This window comes from Gavia stellata, chromosome 25 (assembly GCF_030936135.1).
Source record: "Gavia stellata isolate bGavSte3 chromosome 25, bGavSte3.hap2, whole genome shotgun sequence".
Classification (NCBI taxonomy): domain Eukaryota; kingdom Metazoa; phylum Chordata; class Aves; order Gaviiformes; family Gaviidae; genus Gavia; species Gavia stellata.
This window is the reverse complement of record NC_082618.1, coordinates 12,535,292-12,553,505: the sequence shown is the minus strand read 5'-3', so window position 1 is coordinate 12,553,505 and position 18,214 is coordinate 12,535,292. Positions and strand designations below refer to the sequence as shown.

Below are 18,214 nucleotides of genomic sequence, written 5' to 3'. Positions count from 1 at the left end.
GCAGCTCTGGAGTAAAATCTGAAGGGTGAAACACCAATAGCTTTTTTCAAAATAGTTTTAATTCTTGCATCCAAGGAAACAAAACCACATCTAGTTTTATATGCATTTAATAGTTTACCAATTGGTACAATAAGATTTTTTTAATATGCAGAAAACATGAATAAATTTTGTTTTACACAGTCTGAGAGCAACAAATCTTACTGTAAAACACAGAGCAGTATTATATACATTCCTTTACTGATTTTTTGTTTTTTTTTTTTTTTTTAAATTGTGTCAATAGCTTCAGTTAACTCCTACAGTCTGGGAACTGTTTTCTCCAATTGCAACCTCTAACATCGTCCTTATGAAGAAATTTGACGTTTGCCTTCATGTCAATGTCAGGATCAACTTCTAAAACTTGAAGATTTTGCTAACTGATCTTCAGAATGAACTTGGGGAAGCCTGAGGGATAGGTAGGACAAGAAAGCAGCTACTTACATGACACAGTGGAAAGATAAAAAGGCCAGTTAAATCCAGTTGTGACTTGTAAATCCAACTCAACCTTCCCCGCTCCTAACGTTTATCCCTACCATTTTATGCACGTACTCTTGCTAGAAGATTCTTGGTATTGACTTTAAATACACTGGACTTTATGTACAGCTGGACAGCAAATAACTCATTCTAAGTGCGTTTTTCCTTCACTCAACTCAGTATTTTTTTTAATACTCAAATCATTAAAAGGATTATCAAGCCACCACTGTCTACAAAAACAAAGTATAATCTTTTTCTTTTAAATAGCTTTCATGCGAGTCAAAAGCTATTTAAGAGTGATATTATCAGGCAGTTCACATAAAAACAGGAGGAGGCAAACAGGAGAAGCAGGGTACTGACAGTATAAGTAGACTGGGCCTGGTGAGTCTATAGCCAAAGCTTTCAAAATACTACAGTGCTCCACAGCCCTTGGACAACTTGCTAGCAACTAGATTTTTTTTTTCTTTTTAATTAGTGCCCCGGGCACATCATTGGTCACACCATACACAAAAGCAGGACGGTTTTTTTTAATCTTCTAAAGTGCAAGATGCTATAAAACATCAACTTCCAGATTACATCTATACCACAATAAATGTTGCACTTTTTAGAATGCATCTAAGACTTCCTGGGCACCTTACATTAGTGTGGCACTGGAATGTCTGTCTGGTTTTAAGCCAAAAAGTCTGTATTGTCTATTTGGTAACACAGTCTATATATAGTTATTTTGAAGCAATGCCAATTTTAGTAAGGAAAGTGACAAAGCAGCAGTGAACCTCTTAAACCCTCTAATAAATTTATTTCATAGTCCAAACCAGTAACCTCATTACTGTACTTATTATCACAGGAAAGGCACAGGATTAGCTGACAGAAAACATTGCAAACAGTGGAAAAAGTTCAACACAGTGTAGTATCACGGAGCGACACTGCAGGAAACCCTCACAAACCCAGCTCCTGTGTTGTGGCTTTCACTTTTTTTGTCTGAACAGGGCTTTAACTTTTGATCCATTCAGGACCATCCCTGAGATTATTCACTGCTTATTAAAGGAGAAGGTTGCAAATCGCATTGCAGAAGTACTTAGCAGAGTGTTTCACACAAGCAATTAAATGCTGCTTACATGACTTCAGTTAGTCGTTTGTCCTGGTAAACCGTTGTATGCTAAAGGGAAAAAATGCAGTAGACAGCTTCCACTTAATAGGTACCTTTAATTTCTCATTCACGTTTATGAATTATGTACATGAGTGTGGTTTACTTTATACTTAAATAAAGTTTATAGGTCCTATCAGGAATTGAACAAATGTATTACTTTACAGTTGCAGATGCACTGAGGAATTTAAGATGCACTACTTGTGTATCTGGAATTCTCGAATAGGACAAAAAGCAGCAAATTTTTCCAGTCCAAGCAGCTAACAAACAAAAAAATATTTTATTTGTGCATGCTTAACTGCAGAAACACACACTGAAAATTACATAAACCACTGGATTTAAGAGATTAGCCTGAATCTTAAACTGGCTCCAAAAAACCCCACATCAGAACTCCATTTCCTCCACCCCTTCCCAGAGACAAGCCTACGCCAGGATCCAACACTGAAATCCACCTCCTCTACACAGAAGAATGGATCCTTCTATGGGTGACTGTAGGAAATTAACCACCACACCCCTCACCATTTTAGTGTGTACACCCTCTGGCCGACCCCGTGCTGGTCAAGGATTCTTATTTTTAAAAGGGACAGTTTTAAAAGCCATGTCTTAAACAAAATGGATAAAATAAAGCACAAATTCACCTGTTAAAACATCAGACTGGTACTTCATTATATTGTAAATTTTAAAGTGGATTTTTAAAAAGACCTCGTTAGTTTGATAAGTATTGTAATGCTTAGTTATCTACAATGGAATTTGTCACAAAAATGCTGATTAAAATATTAATTTATAATATTTTCATTCACTTCAGATCAAAATATGTAACTTTAGGGATATGCAAATTAAAAATTGTATACACCAAACAACATAAATACTAATAACCAAGCTGGGCTAGTTTTGCTGATAGGATTTGGGTTTGTTTTTAAATGTTTACTTGATAGCATCATTCCCACAGATGGACTTTGTTTTGTTGGTGGTGTTTTGTTTTTCTTTTAGAAGCCTGTATCAATCTGTATCTGCCAATTCTCAAGGTATTTAGTGCTTTCTTTAAAGCATTTAAATACTGTATCCCAAGATATTTCTCAATATGCAAACCACAGTACGTTTTTATTCAAGCCACATTGTCTTGTCAAGGTAAGTATAACCTCATTTTCAAAGGGTTCCCAAGGAGGCACTAGAGAAACCAAGAAACCTTTGTATACCCCAACCTCCTGCAAGTGAGTAAGAGGGAAGTGTTCTTCGATACTGTTGTGTAATAGGAATTGCACATCTCTAACAAACATTGAAAGCAAACAGCAAGTTGTACCATGGCAGTCATTTGGGAGATTAAGCTCTACTGGAAATTAGATCACTAAATTCTAGTGGGATGGACAACTCCTCCTGGAAGTTCGTCTAGCATAAAAAGAAAAGAAAAACCAAACAAAAAAAAACCCATTTAAACTTAGTTTAACAGCACAGCTTAACCACTGAATGACCAAATAAAAAATAAATACATTTATCACATCAGCTGCTACTAAGATTTGTTGTCTTATTTCAGGTTTACAGTTAGTTATATAAATATACCAACTCTTGCGTGATAGGAGGCCAAAACAAGTGTATTCTGTTGATTTGGCAAATGTTTCATGACAAATATTCCAGAGTTTGTTTAATTTCCATTAATTACATATAAGGTTCAGAAGATTCTGAATTGCAGCCTTATTATCTAGTATTCTTAGAGAAGATTTATTAAGCACACTTAAGTGATGTTACATAGATACACATTTCTGAAAGAGCCCTACAAAACTTTTCCCAAATGAGGTCACCAATTCAGGCACCAACAGACAGCAGAAAGAAAAACAGGTATAATTATCCGACATAGAACGACACTGTCAACTATTCAGTTAAGTGCCCTATTTCAATTATCCAACTTCTGCCTTCTTAGGTCTGATGTGACCAATGCCAGCCCATGTTCTTAAACCTATGGTACTTCTAGACAACGTATGTAAATTTACAGTATACAATTTGGATTCACCATGCATGAATACTTTGTGTGTAACATTTAATAAGCTCAATCTACATCCAGAATAATTTACATGAAAGGACAATATTTATTTAAACAGAGCTCAATGGGTAACCATGGTATCTGAGTGCATCCAGAGGAAAAAGGGGTCAAATGTGAATTCAATCAACGGCACTCCCACACTTTTACTGTTTGATCTACACTTCCAGTAACCACATACGGTGCCGTCTTGTGGAAATCTGCGAGGAAAGAAAAGCTTATGTTAAGAACCAATCCAAAACTTCAGCATTTTCCACTCTCACTGAATGTCATTACTTTTTCAAAAAAAATTATACCAGCTCAAAGACTAAATTTCAAAGCTCATCATATCTGTAGTTCTGAAGGCAAAGTCTCTCATGCTCTGCGCTTTTGTAAAGCATGAAAATCTACTTCCAATTCAGTTATAAAGGAGCTTTCATGGAAAAGAAATGAAGATAAAGTTGTAACACAGAGGAGTCCAAAACATCTCAAACCGGTAAAACCCTTGAACATTACCAGAAGACAGAACTTCATGTATTTACATAGGAGGTATTCAAGAATCAAAGTCAAGAAACTTGACTTTTTCTTTTTGCTATAGACAGTACAGGCTGTGAGCTAGTATTTAAAAAAATGTAGAGTGTACTGTTTCTCAGGAGATCCCAAAATATGTCAAATATACAGATCAATTTTGGACTGGGTCAGCAGACAGTACACTGGGAAGTTTAACCAAGAGGAATCAAAAAGCCTCACTGTGTGGAAAGGGTTCAGCAAAGCAATCTGTAAACTGAAGCAGCCAATTCCAAAGTCAGCCAATGCATGCTAATGTTTTAGTGTTCTTCAACTCGTAACTTTTCTTTGTCCCTTTCTGATCAGCTGTCTTCAACAATTTAAAAGAGAAGTGAAGTCAGAAACCCTGCATTTTGATTAGACCTGCAAGGTTGATTAGAAAACCTTAGTAACCAATTAAAGGTTTGCTGCTAACCTAACTTACACAGCTTTACTGAAGAAGCTACAAACTGCCAGAGGAATACAGAGAAAAAAACAATAGAGAAGACTCCAGAGTAAAGCTAGCTTTGTTGAAGAGGGAGGGTTTTGTTTGTTTTGGTTTTGCCAGGGCAGGGGGGAACTAATGTCTACCAAGATCTGGTAATACCAATCAGGAACGCCCAGGAATTCAAAGCATGTTTTTTTCTGACCGTTTTGCTTTGCACCTCCCCACCCTTTTTTTTTTTTTTTTTCTTTTTTTGCTGGGCAAGCATTTGCAATACAGTACTCCCCAAATCCCTACACACTCGGTGGTGAAAGGTTCCAGAACACCCTGGCAGTTAACACCTTTATCTGATGTGCAACATTGGCAACGGAAGTGTAAAAACCCAGAACACTCAAAATTCGTATCTGTCCTTATTTCATTAAAATACATATAGCCCAAAACTTCACTAGAATCCAGAACATGGATGTCTAGCTTGGTGCTCAACTTCAGCTGGTGAAGATGTAGAAAAATCTGTATCTCTTGCTCTGTACTCTGCAGTAAGCACTGTAGAACAATACATACCCAAAGAGGTAACAAAGTGTTCGTGCGCATTGAGGGTTTTCATGCATCGTTTGTTCTTGAAGTCCCAGACACGTAGAGTCTTGTCATCAGCGCAGCTCAAAATAAATTTTCCCCCAGAATGGAACAGAACGCCACGTACCCAGTTATCATGGCCCACCTTGTGCGTAAGGAGAAACCAGTGAGCAGATGCACATTTTAAGGCTAAGCATTCTACAATTTATGCTATGGCAAACTGAGGGATTCCTTGCCCTGTTCCTGCAGGGATAGCATTTGGTTTCTAAAAACCTATTAGAACTCAAAGTTTATCTTCAGTTTCTATTATTACATCTATATCAGCACTAACAAAAATGTGAGTTCCTGTCCTTGAAGGCAAACAAACAGAAGTCCTCATGTGATCTGCCCCAATTCTGCTCCCCACCCCCAGCACGAGCATCCAGTCCAGCCTGAACACAGGTTGGAAAACAGCAGTCCGTAGCCCACGGGAAGACCAACACATTGAAAGATGACATTTTACAGAAGGCAAAATTCAGATGATTATCAGCATTTCTGCAGACAAACCAAGTTACTCATCACAAAAAACTACACCACGGTACTCCTGCATTTATACTACGTAATTTGAGATTCTTAGTATTTCTTAGCAACAACAAGATCTGAAATATAGAAGCCATTAAAACTGTGTGTTTCCAGTGTTACTCTTATTGAAATAACTGTGGCTTCTCTTGAAAACATAAACATGCAAGATAATTCATTCCATTAACACTGGTTTTACATACGCAGCTATGACCACCAGAAAAACCAATGAACTTACAAGTGTCATAAGGCACATGCCAGTGCTAATGTCCCACATCTTAATGGTCTTGTCTCTGGATCCAGACAGCAGAAAAGGCCCAGGCTTGCCACTCTTCTTAGTCTACAGAAAATTATGGTTTAAGTTATGGCATATATGGGGCAGGGGGGGGAAGAGGAGGGAGGAAGCAGATCCCTTCTGAGTCTTATTTCTTAGTAGAAAAACTAGATCATATGACAGCTTACAGCTAATAAACACAATGCCAAAGCTGAGAGTCACAGGCATTTTGTTACCAATACTAGGAGAAATAAACAAAAAATGAAAGGAATTAAACAATCTGTTAAAAGAAATGGTTGTATGTCCTGGTGATGCACCAAGCCAAATAATACTTTGAACCACACTTGCCTACTGCAAGACATCCTCTTTTAACAGAAGACACAGTTCAAGTAGGGTCAGACACCTCAGGACAAAAGAGTATGAAGTTCAGACATACCTTTGTGTTCTCATTCTTCATAAAAAGTAACGAAGCAAGTTTAAGAATTTTTGAAAAGTTCCTACTCTGAACTTATTTCCGTTTGTAATCATGCAAAGCATGAAAGACAGACTGAGTTCTGAGAACCTGAAATGTTTCAAGTGTGGAGTTAGCGTTAACTTCCTGCTTGCTCAAAGCTAAGTACTGTAATGTGATGTATACGTTTGATCAGACCAGCAGAGGGCAGGGGAGGCACCACTGCAAGAGGAAGCGAACATTTGGAATTTACTTTTAATTACTCTTAATTAAAAGATTATAAGGCTCTTAAGGATGCAAGTAAAATTTGACTGAAATAATCTGTAAAATCCATCACTAGACAAGTCCCTGTCTTCAGTGTATCTACTTTTCTCCTTGGGTATTTGTGTCCTTTTTGAGGAAGAGGGCAAGGCAGAAATGCTTGGCCTTTTTTAAACTAGAAATTTGAGTTAATTTCTAGTTCATTTCTTCTACACTTTGTCATCCTTAAAAGGAAATTTTTGCTGACCTTTAGTAAGCCTTTCTTGAAGATTTAGTAACCAAACTAGAGAAGATGTATCTGTGATCACACAAACGGAGATTTATTTTTGTTAAAGAACGCTTTCTCATATCATCAATTTTGTACACTAGGACATGGCGGTCGAAGCTTAATTCCAGTGCAATACACCCAAATCTGCTTCATTTCTGCGCTCCTGACTCACTACTTCCCCCCACACCTTTCAATTGCTGAGCATCCTTATAATCTTCATGTTATGCCAGATAAGCTACCTTCCACATTTCTTTGCTTAAATATGTGAAAGTGGTCCCACTCTCAGCCTTCTCAGAAATAGAGCATCTCTCCAAAGTTCACTTTCATTAGTGCAGAGGCAGGGTCCTACTGTTAAAACACACAAAAGCATGGATCCTACGAAGCCAAGATGGGGGATTAACAGTACACCAAGTGTACTCGGCAAAAAATACTCATACACCTGCTATATCTGCCAAGCACTTTGAGAACAAAGCTTAATTGTTCCAAATACTATCCAGTAAGTTCTATATAGAGCACAGTCAAAAATCTTACTGTATGTGTTATTTATTAGCATTGGAAACATTACCTCTGATCCCGTAGCTTCTGATATGGTGGAGTACGAGCTCTCGGGAGCCCAGGAAATGCATTCTACCACATGCTCATGTTCTCGGAGCTCAGCTTTGCATTCCTTTGTCGCTACCACCCAAACACGAACTGTCTGGTCATTAGAACAACTGGCAATTAAGGTGCCATCCTGGTTAGGCCGCACCATGCGCACCCATTCTCTGTGACCCGTGAAAGTCTTCACACAGTAACTATTCAAAAAAGAGAAATACAGCATGACTCAATTAACATTGCAATAAAACCATTACACATGACTTTGAAATTTAAGAACACTTGACCTACTCTTAGAAGTCAAGATAAAGTATTTTAGCATGCACGTGTCCATCCTGGATGGTGATGTACAAGGCCATAAAACAGTTCATGGAAAGGAAGCTGACATGAAAAAGGAGTCATAGCTAAGAACTGGCAAATCATTGTTAAGGTAGAAAGCAGGAAGCTTGGGGGAAAAAAAAAAATGAAGTTGACAAAACAGCTTGCATTAAATAAGTATTTTGAGAACAACTAGAGATTTACAGGTCATTCAGGTAGCCTCCATCTACAACTTTTAGCAAATGATGGGTTAAAGAGGCAACTGATGAATGAAACAAGCGAAATGACAAAAAGTCAGGAGACACCTTGATCTGTGTCAAGAAAGGTAACAGATTTCTCCTTCCTCCTCTCATGCTCCCTTTAAACTTGTGGTTAACCACAGAATTTATATTCCTACCTGGTCCTGAGTTACAGCGTTCTACCCTCATAGCTCTCAGAAAGATAAAGCCAGTTAGTTTTAATTAGTACTAAAACCTAAACCCCTGTGCTTAATGATTTAAGGCAAAATTGTTAAGTGAATTACTCTAAAGGGTACAAAATCATACCTCAATTCAAATAATGTTTGCTGACATTCAAGATTTATGTGGCCCATTTCCTATAAACAGTGGTTTATGCTTGTTTTGTATAGGTGCTGATGTTTAGCCAGAAGTGCACTTACCCTGTTTGGACTTCCCACATTTTGATAGTTTTATCCCTTGAGGCAGAAACTATATGATCTCCATTGGGCATGATGGCTACTGAAGAAACATTATGGTCATGACCTAAAAAGAAAATCAAACCTTTATTAAGTGGTATTGTAACAGTTTTTACAGAGCACACAGGATTTGCCATTCATTTATCTTGGGCAAGTCGCTACAGCAGTAGTGCATGTTTTATGGAATAATCTTTACATGTAAACTTAAGGTTTTATGAAATAATCATTTATCTTTTTAGAAACCACACAGTCCAGACATTAAGCATCCTTTAAAATGGTTTCAAAAATTTCTTTAAGATGTTGTAAAACCAGACATTTACCACTGCAAGCAACACTTCTACAAAAGCTGGTAGTTTAGAAGAGAGAGCTACTACAGTGACTGTCTTTAAAATTATCAGTTAGGTCTGATTACAGTATGCTGATGCACTACGCAGATGTTTAAAAGGAAAACAGGTCTTCAGTGAGAGGCATGCCAAACCTCACTACAGAAGCTTAATGCTAAAAGACTGAATGCTTCCAGACATCTCATATTAGGTTTTAATGAATCAATGCAGTACAATGTTTTAAGAACCAAGTAAGAACCAATTGTATATACATGACAGCAACTTCTACTACTGTTGAGAGATCTGAGAGGAAGATGACCTATGCTGCGTCAGGAAAAATCATCCAGATCATTCCCTTAACAGAAACTCCTTATGACCTCCTGTATGTGGTTTCAGCTCTTGGCTACTATCCCACAAGCAATGGGACATAACATATAAAGGGAGATAACATACTCTGTAAAGACTATTTATTTTCCAGCATTACAAAAAATTAGAACTTAAACTTCCCAAAGTGGCAAACATTAGAATTAACCATTTTGAAATTCTAGTATTATTCAGAACAAGCTGTTGGGTAGGGTTTTTTTGGTAAGTGCAGTGTACAAGCTTGACTATAACAGTTTGGATACAATTCATGCACTGGTCTTTAAGCTCTGAAATTGTTCCTGCTTAAATTGTTGGGACTATAAATGAATCTTCTGAGATCAGTAGTTTAGAGTATATATATAATTTTTCAACAGATCAGAGGCATCAAACAGCTTCCTTTTTTTTCATCTGGAGATCTGATGTTCATTTTTCCAGAAAGTTATAGCCAGTAAGTTCTCTAATAAGTTGCTTTTTTTTTTTCTTTCATTGGCAGCTATACTGCATCTTGCAAGCCATGTACCTACGATGTACAACTTCACAATTTTCATTTCCATTTTTTCCAGTACGAACCCAGAGCCCCTGGTGAACTCCTACTAAAAAGCAATCGCACCAGTTATCAAGCATCTGAAGCGTCAGAGAATACTAGTTTCAGTGCAAGTATGCTACTTTACAACTCCTCACTGAAAATATTATTTATTTCTTCTTACTTGAAATTGAGTTGAAGGGATGTAACTGGCAACACACGTGAAGCTAGTTGACCCACACTCATGTTACAACATCCAGTTCATGAAAATACACATACTGCAAATGTGTTCATATAGAAATCTTCGAAGACCAAAACCACCCCTGTAGCACTACTTTATTTTCTTGCTATCAGCCAGCTGCAATGTCTGTTCTTCCTCTACAATAGTCCTTTGTGGTGTTTAAAGAACTGTATGCATAGAAGTCAGCAGCTTTCTGTTTTCTTTGGTATGTATGTGTGTGTGTTTATTTTCATAAGTCTCAAACATTCTCTATTCCTACTCACCACTTCTACAAGACAATATTAAAAGCAAGACAAGGAACAGTATAAAAATGCTTTTACATCAAGACTATAAAATAAATAGATGCTGTCAATGTTAGAATCCTATAGTTGTGGTTGTTTTTCTTTCCCTTTTTTTCCCATGACTTTTGAGCCTAATGCAAAGGGCACGTTCATTTGAAATCAGACAAACATGAAACAACACTGCACAGTATATGCAGAACACCTTTCACACTAATTGCTTCCTTCCTGAAGCAGTACATCAGGGAAATAGAGGGGTGAAGGAGGTAATTTTTTACTGATTTGAAGGCACAGTTTTATTGTCTAGTAAGCATTTAATTTTTAGCACTAAACCCCTCTAACTGCCATTTCATTTCAATACCATTATGGGATGCTTCCCACAGCATCATGCACAGCAGATTTGAGATGCTATTTCATTCCATAGACACTAAACATATACCTTATTTATAGAGCACTCAAAGCATCAAAATACCCCCCTCTTTCTTTTGGACAATACTCTGGTTTATAAACCCTTTCCACTTCAGCAGTTTTCCTGGATAACAAAAAAAAAATCTCTTCACTTTACAGACTATATCAATTCCCTTTATACCTTACCATGCATAGTTCTGATGCACTCAAAGCCCTGGAAATCCCATAGCTTAATGGTCATATCAGCAGAACAGGAGGCCAATAGTTTGCCAGTGTGGTCAAAGGAAATATCTTGCACAGAGTCTGTATGCCCCTTAAGGGTTCGTTCAAAGTCTCCTGTCTCATAATCCCACACCTGACAAGTGAACAGAAAATCCGTTAACAGCAACCTATTACTCTTTGTATTCTCCAGCCTTACATTTGCACTCTGCAAGCCAGTCTGGCACCTTGTTCAATAATTAATTGAGCAAGAGACAAAGACAGACAGCCTTAAAAAAACCTAACAGCATAGAATAATAAGCATTATTTTTATACGATTTTGTTACTTATAAATTAACTGAATTCATGCATCTTGAAAACTGTTTTTCAGCTAACAAAGCATTACAAACACAGCAGGAAAATATGTCTCATTGTATCTAAAAGTCTTAACACCCAATACCCTTAAAAATAAACATCAATTTAGAAAACACTGGACACAACAAATCCACTTGGTACAGATTGTTTTTCTCCACCCTTTTCTATGCTAGTTTCCTAACTCCAGCAATACAGCTCATTTTCAGTTGGTGGGGAAAGCATCATCTTCAATAATCACCCCCACCTCCCCTTTCCCAAGCTTTACTGTGGCTCCACAATTTACTTGCTGCTTCAGAACCAAATAGCAAATATTCCGCATACTAAAAAGCAATATTCAGAATGCACTGTTTTAGGGATGATAACCCAAACCACTCTGAAGAGTTTGATATACACACATTAGTACATTACAGAATTTGTCAGAGATTAAATAGTTTGCAGTTGTTAACTGCAAGATAGCATGAAGTCTCCATTCTCACCTCCTAATTAAGTCACTCTTCTATTACTTAACTGCAAACAAAAGCCTTTGAAACAAAACAAGCTCCTACAGATTTTATTGCGTCTCTCAAGCACAAAATTAGACATTTCATTTAAATTATATCCTAAACAAAAACAACCAACCAAAAAAAACCCAAAAAACACCCAACAACAGAAAGATTCCATCATCCCAATAGACTGCAATCATTGGGAATGCCAACAGTCAAATTACTCTTGAAGTCAAGCTGTATAGCTTAAGAAGTTCATCCAGTGTATCCATAAGAGGGAGCAAAACCAAAGCTAATTAGGCTCCTCTACAGCATCTAACAAACACAGAGCTGTCACTGTTTCAGCTTGCCCTGTCTGCTTGAAGAAAAAACACACCAGTCCTATGTTCAAGTCTGCTGCAGAAACAAGAACAGGTTAAAGCTTTTCATGAACTAGATCTGGCAGACACTTTTTAATCTTCTCCAACAAGTAGCCACTACTATTAGAACAACTTGCATTTTTAAGCACATTGCTTAATACACTACTCAACTTTTTTCAGAACAGCACTTTTCCAAGTAGTTTTCAAACCAGCGTTGAAGAGAACAATGAGAATTATCCTTTATCGAGATAATTCCCTTAAATTATGACATTCAAACAACAACAAAATGCACAATCATGTCTTTATTGGATGCTAAAATGAGAAACTACTTGCCTACTACAACAAATTTCTTCGTGCCACTGCACACTGCAATAAAGGCCTATGAACACCATTTGAAGTTACTGAAAGTCACAGGGACTTCATGCGACTTGCATGTCCCATGTAGAGTAAATGGGAAGAACTAATTTTCAGTTAAGAATACAGCTGCATAACCACTTTAACTCAGCTTTAAAACCAATCACTTCAGATGACTTGAGGCATCTGTCTTCCTCCTCACGTCATGGCTCTACACACTATTGCACTCCTCTCTACTGAACAGTCAAAATGCATTCTCCCCCCAAGGATCCTTTATCTATTTCTCCAGTCTCTAAATCCACATTAGCTTAATTATTTTTCCCCTCAAGTCAAAGGATAGTAAAATACTCTTGAAGATATTACTTGGACCAGCATAAAACTAGAATTTGTAGATTACACAGGACATCATACTTGAAAGACCTGTCCGTACTGAAGCTAAAGCAGAATCTGAAACAACCTTCCATTAGTACAACGCACGTCCAGCTTGAAGTACTGATGTTACATATTACACATCCTCTGACTTGCATAGTTTAATTTTCCGTAGCAAACACATACCTTTATTGTGGCATCCTCTGAAGCAGAGACCATAACACTGAAAACTGGATGGAAAATTACTCGAGTGACAGGACTCCTATGTCCACTCAATGCATACTTCTCTGGCGGACGAGGAATCCACTCCTTAGGGTCTCGTTTCTGACCAAGAGGTCCACCTGATGTAAATTCTTCCTTAGCTTCGTTCAGCTTCGATTCTAATTCCATTACCTAAATTTATGAATTTTAAAGAGACCATTCATTTCTAGTTTCATACCAAGATTCGCCTTCACTCATTAATAATCCAAGCTCCCAAACTCACAGTAAAGCAAAGATTGCATGGATCCAAACTGATTACCAACATTCAATTAATCATTTATTCTTCTCCAACTTCCCAAATATTTTGACAGAAAAAAAAAGTTCTACAAAATCATTCCAATACTGTACAAATATGTTTATTATTTTGGCAAACTACTGAAGGAGATTGTCTTAAGAAAAAGGAATGCTACTACTGCAGTAAATTTTTGTATCCCTGAGATGGCATGCATGGTAACCAACAGCAGAGAAACTGAAGGCATAATAATATGCTATATATATTAACCTTTACAACAGATAGGTCTTTATTGTTAGCACACTGATTTTTTTTTTTTAAAAAAGGTTTTAATACACTGTAGATCCATTGAAGCATTACTAAAAAGAGTTTTGTACTGTCCACTTGCAGTAGAATGACTTTCTCTAATGCACTGGACTTAATGGTTTCTTCCCTTCAACGTAATGGCCAAAGACAACTGGCAGCACAGGTTTTTACCTTCTTTCTAAACCAGTTAAGCCTTCTGGAGACAGCTATTCAATCTTTCCACTCTCAAACTGCCTCAAGGCACTTCCTTCACTTCCAGCTTCAGAAATTGCACATGCAATCCATAAACTGAAGTCAAGAAATTTTTATAAAGAAACTAAGAGGATGTCTCTGCTGGTACTGACACAGAGAAAGTATTTTCTACAACATGGATTTCGCTATTTTCCCTACTCAAGTCCTCAAAATTCATCTTTGAGGCATCATTTTCTAAACCTTGCATTTGTCTGACAAGGAAAATGTGTAATATTCTGTTCAGTGATGAATGTTTGATTTCAGTCCTAACTTCTTATACAAGTAAATTCATCAGATCTCTACTTACCTTCTTTTGTAATCTTATAACAGATGTCCATTTTTTTTCCAGAAGTCCAGCATACTTCTTATCTAATTCTTCATTCTGAGGAGGAGATGCATTTAAATAAATTAATAAATTCTATTTCTAAAGCTTGTAGAAGTGTTTCTTCCAAGGCAACATAAACAGCTCATTTTAATACAATCTCTTGACCACAGAAAGAGGAATTCAAGCAAAAGACTATAATCAGTTTTACTAGTTAAACAGAACAACCACGCTTCAATTTTTAATATCTACAATTTACATACACAGAAAAAGAGGAAAACATTTTAAACTATAATTTTTAATTAAAAATACTGCAGCAGTACAGATTAATGATGCTAGATTCTGCAAATAAAATCTTTTTATAAAAGCTGAGAATGTTGTGTCATATTTTGTTACAGGATTCCCCCCCAACCCTCCGCCCAACTAACTCTTACAAAAAAAATAGCAGACAACATGCATTGACTGCGAGGAGCAAGATATACAGCACAGGTAATTAGTTTCTCAAAGATAGCCTCCTTTTTCATATCCACCAACTAGAGCATTAGAAACTAACGAACTCCTACCTTCAGAGTTAAGGCTGTGCTAGCACTATTACTTGTTAGCACAATGCACTTTCCCTCTCACGGAAGCACACACTGTTTGACAGTGGCAGACAGCCATCAGAGTAGGATTACATATACTCCATCTCACTTGAAAACCAGTTAGCCCAAACTAACTCTGATTATTTTTTTTTTTTAAACTTGATTATCATTAACCTCAAATTACCACTACAATATTGCATTGTTTTGTGCTATCTTCTCAAAGACAAGCTTTAAGTACAGTCTCCCTGCATCTTTACTTCAGTTACTGAAGCAGAAAGCAGACTACTACACCTGCCCTACTGAACACCACCTCAGCTACTGCAGAAATCACCACTGATTTTGCAATTCTAATGAAACTTTAATGAAGAATAATTTTCTTCCACTAAATATTTTTCTCCTTTGGGGTCTAAGGAATAGCTGAGGAGCAACAATGAACAGCTGATGTTATTGTGCAAGCCAGAGGATTAGTCTTTTTTTCCTCCCACCTATTAACACAAGAAAGAGAAGAAAAGCAACAGAGAAAAACAACATCAGAGGTACAGAAGAGTAATTAAATGCTGCACACTTTCTTTCCATGTACAAAATGACAAATTTCATACTACAATAATTCTAAATTAGATGGAGAATAACAAAAACATGGGGAAAATAACAATAGCGTGGCTTACTCCTTAAAAGCTCTGAGGACTGGCTACCTTGGTCAGAGACCAGATGTTAACCTACTACTTCAGGGGCATTTGTAAAAGCTGGAGTTATCTGCAGGAATAACCAATACAAAAAATGAAATCCCTCTTTGTAGAGCTACACTTGAATCATTCCAATTCACTGAAATAATTTCTGCCTCTAACTTTTTTTTGTCATTTCAGAATAGCCCCATCCAATTCAGATTTTCTTGCAAGAAAGTAATGTGGAAGTTTTAGCAACTGCATTTTCTATTTCCCTCAGGACCATCTAGCCTATTTAGATCGCCTTTTTAACCTTCGGGAAGAGAAGACTTAATTAGGTTGATAGATAAAGCAGATAAGGGAATGGTATTAGGATTTTCAATTATAAGTATGGTATTCCAATTTGTCATTTCTACTTATTTATTAGATACTGGAAGCAGATTGGAGAAATTAAGTCAAACTTCAACCAAGCATTTTGGAAAAAGAACAATGCAAGATTTATAATAGAGAAAAGGCGAGGATTTATCAAAAGTCAGCACATAGAAGTTTACTACTCAATCCAGGTGTTTCCAGAGAAACTTAAACTCAGATGAAATGCATAACTCCTGTGCTAATAAATGGAAAGTTTAAAAATGATACCAAGACCCATCTGTTACAAAGGCAAATCAACAGAATTAAGTTGCAAGAAACAACTGGTCTAAGTCACTAGCATCCGTACAGTCACAAAATAGAGTTGCTTACCAGAGCTGATCAACTTATATTAACTATTTAGGCCTGCCCTCCTACTATACAGTTAACCAACTGGTATGCAACAGTTTCAGGCAATTTAACTACTGACCCAGTTCCAGTCACAAAACAGACTTCCACCATTTGCTCTGTATGATAAAGGAGAGGACAAAAGCAATCCTGTTTTGTCTTCCTGTTTCTTAAACATTACCGTGTGAAGTCAGCCTCCAAAGCTGCATAGTCCTATACCATTTCAAATCTGGTTACAAGAGAACAGGCTTCAGTTTTCTGATTTTGTACTGCAGAAAGTTTATGCTCTTGTGCAGAATTCCAGGATAAGAATAAGCACAGTTAAGGAAATGAGATACAGGGGGAGGGGGGATGGACACAACAGCAGGAAACAGAAATTAAATGTCTTAAAATTAGGTACATTTTTCTGAATATTAAGCACAGAATAGTTCTGGTTGGAAAGAATCCCTTGAGATCATTAAGTCCAAACTCCCTGCTCAAAGTAAGGTCAGCTGGAGCAGACTGCCCAGGACTGTGCCCAGTGAGGTTCTGAGTATCTCTAGGGACAGAGACTCCACCACCTCTCTGGGCAACCTATTCCAGTGTTCAATCGCTCTCACAGTAAAAGAAAAAGTTTTATATTATGTTCAGATGGATTCTCCTGTGTTTCAATTTCTGCCCACTGGCTCTTGTCTTGTCACTAGCAGTACTGAGGAGAGTCTACCTCTGTCACCTTCACACCCTCCCAACAGATATTCACAAACAACACAAAGATCCCCCTAAGCCACCTCTTCTGCAGGCTGAACAGTGCCAGCTCTCTCAGCCTCTCCCCGTATGAGAGATGCTCTAGTCCAATATGGAGTTGCTGGAGTGAGTCCAGTAAAGGGCTGTGTCTTTTTTTTTTTAAATACAATCGACTATCACCTTTCTTATATGTTCACGTTGCCTTTTGTTAGCTTTGTTTTCTAGCAGCTTTCATCTTGAAGTATATCTAGGCCCTCTCAGGACTTGGATCCTTAAAAGGCCATTACAGAAAAAACTCAACACTGTATAGATCAGTGGTAGCTAGACCAAAAAAAAAAAGTATTAAAAATATGCCTAAGCCATTAGTTGAAAAGAAAGGTAAGAGTTTTGCTCAGAAATTGCCAAGTCATGCAATGATTATTTTTTAGTTTTATGGCAAGGCAATAAGCTGTATGAGTTTATCGCCTCCAGTTCTGAAACTGTGTGAGCTAATAGGCAGGTAATAGATATACATGTTCAGAATGGATGCAAATGCCATAAAATTATAAACTCTTTACTTAAAATATAGATGAAGAATCTTGCTTGAACTCACCACATCTAACTCAGCTTCCTTTTTAAAAACCGAATATGCCTCTTCATAGCCATTAGAACGAAGGTAATCTGCTATTGCTCGATTTCTAAAAAACAAAGAACAGTATCTTCAGCCACAATTCTGAATAAAAGAGTAGAAGAATTGGTTCAGACTTTATTTTTAAAAAAGCACTATCAATATCTAAGTCTTCAAAGCAGTATAACACCTAGGATTATTAGGTTTTTTAAAAGCCCAAGCAAATTTTATAAATACATTTGGCAAACAGATTTTGCTTCAAGATGTCAACAGCAGGATACACTTTTTAAGTTTGGTGAAGAGTTTTGTTTGTTTTTCTTTTAAGTTACCAAACATTGGAGTAGCATGAATGTATTTATCAATCTGTGTAGTACAGAAAAACCATAGCAGATACAAAAGTGACAACCATATCTACATATTAAAGTTGTGGCTTTACCTTTGAAGGAAAACTATTTTAGGTAGAACAATTGAGGGTACAAAATATTACTTCAGTTGAACTTGAATAAAATGCTCAGTTTAAGAGAGCAAGTTTTAGCTTTGTTTTTTCAGAATGATACAATAACTTTTAGTTAGATTACAGGAAGAGATACCGCCTCTGACCAAAATGTACAGT

The 18,214-nt window shown here is 37.0% G+C and overlaps 1 protein-coding gene across 2 annotated transcripts in view; it reads right to left on the bottom strand.

The window, feature by feature from the left end:
- Positions 1 to 89: 89 nt before the first annotated feature.
- The window catches only part of PAFAH1B1 (platelet activating factor acetylhydrolase 1b regulatory subunit 1), a 38,110-nt gene continuing 19,985 nt past the window's right edge, over positions 90 to 18,214 (bottom strand). For both annotated transcript variants that reach the window (XM_059829309.1, XM_059829310.1), the window contains exons 3-11: positions 17,587 to 17,671; positions 14,258 to 14,332; positions 13,107 to 13,313; positions 10,970 to 11,138; positions 8,612 to 8,714; positions 7,607 to 7,835; positions 6,026 to 6,127; positions 5,218 to 5,374; positions 90 to 3,886 (exon numbers count right to left, since the gene is read on the bottom strand). In XM_059829309.1, coding sequence (XP_059685292.1) covers positions 3,813 to 3,886; positions 5,218 to 5,374; positions 6,026 to 6,127; positions 7,607 to 7,835; positions 8,612 to 8,714; positions 10,970 to 11,138; positions 13,107 to 13,313; positions 14,258 to 14,332; positions 17,587 to 17,671 — 1,201 coding nt within the window. In that variant the 3' untranslated portion in view covers positions 90 to 3,812. The remainder of the gene's footprint in view (positions 3,887 to 5,217; positions 5,375 to 6,025; positions 6,128 to 7,606; positions 7,836 to 8,611; positions 8,715 to 10,969; positions 11,139 to 13,106; positions 13,314 to 14,257; positions 14,333 to 17,586; positions 17,672 to 18,214) is intronic.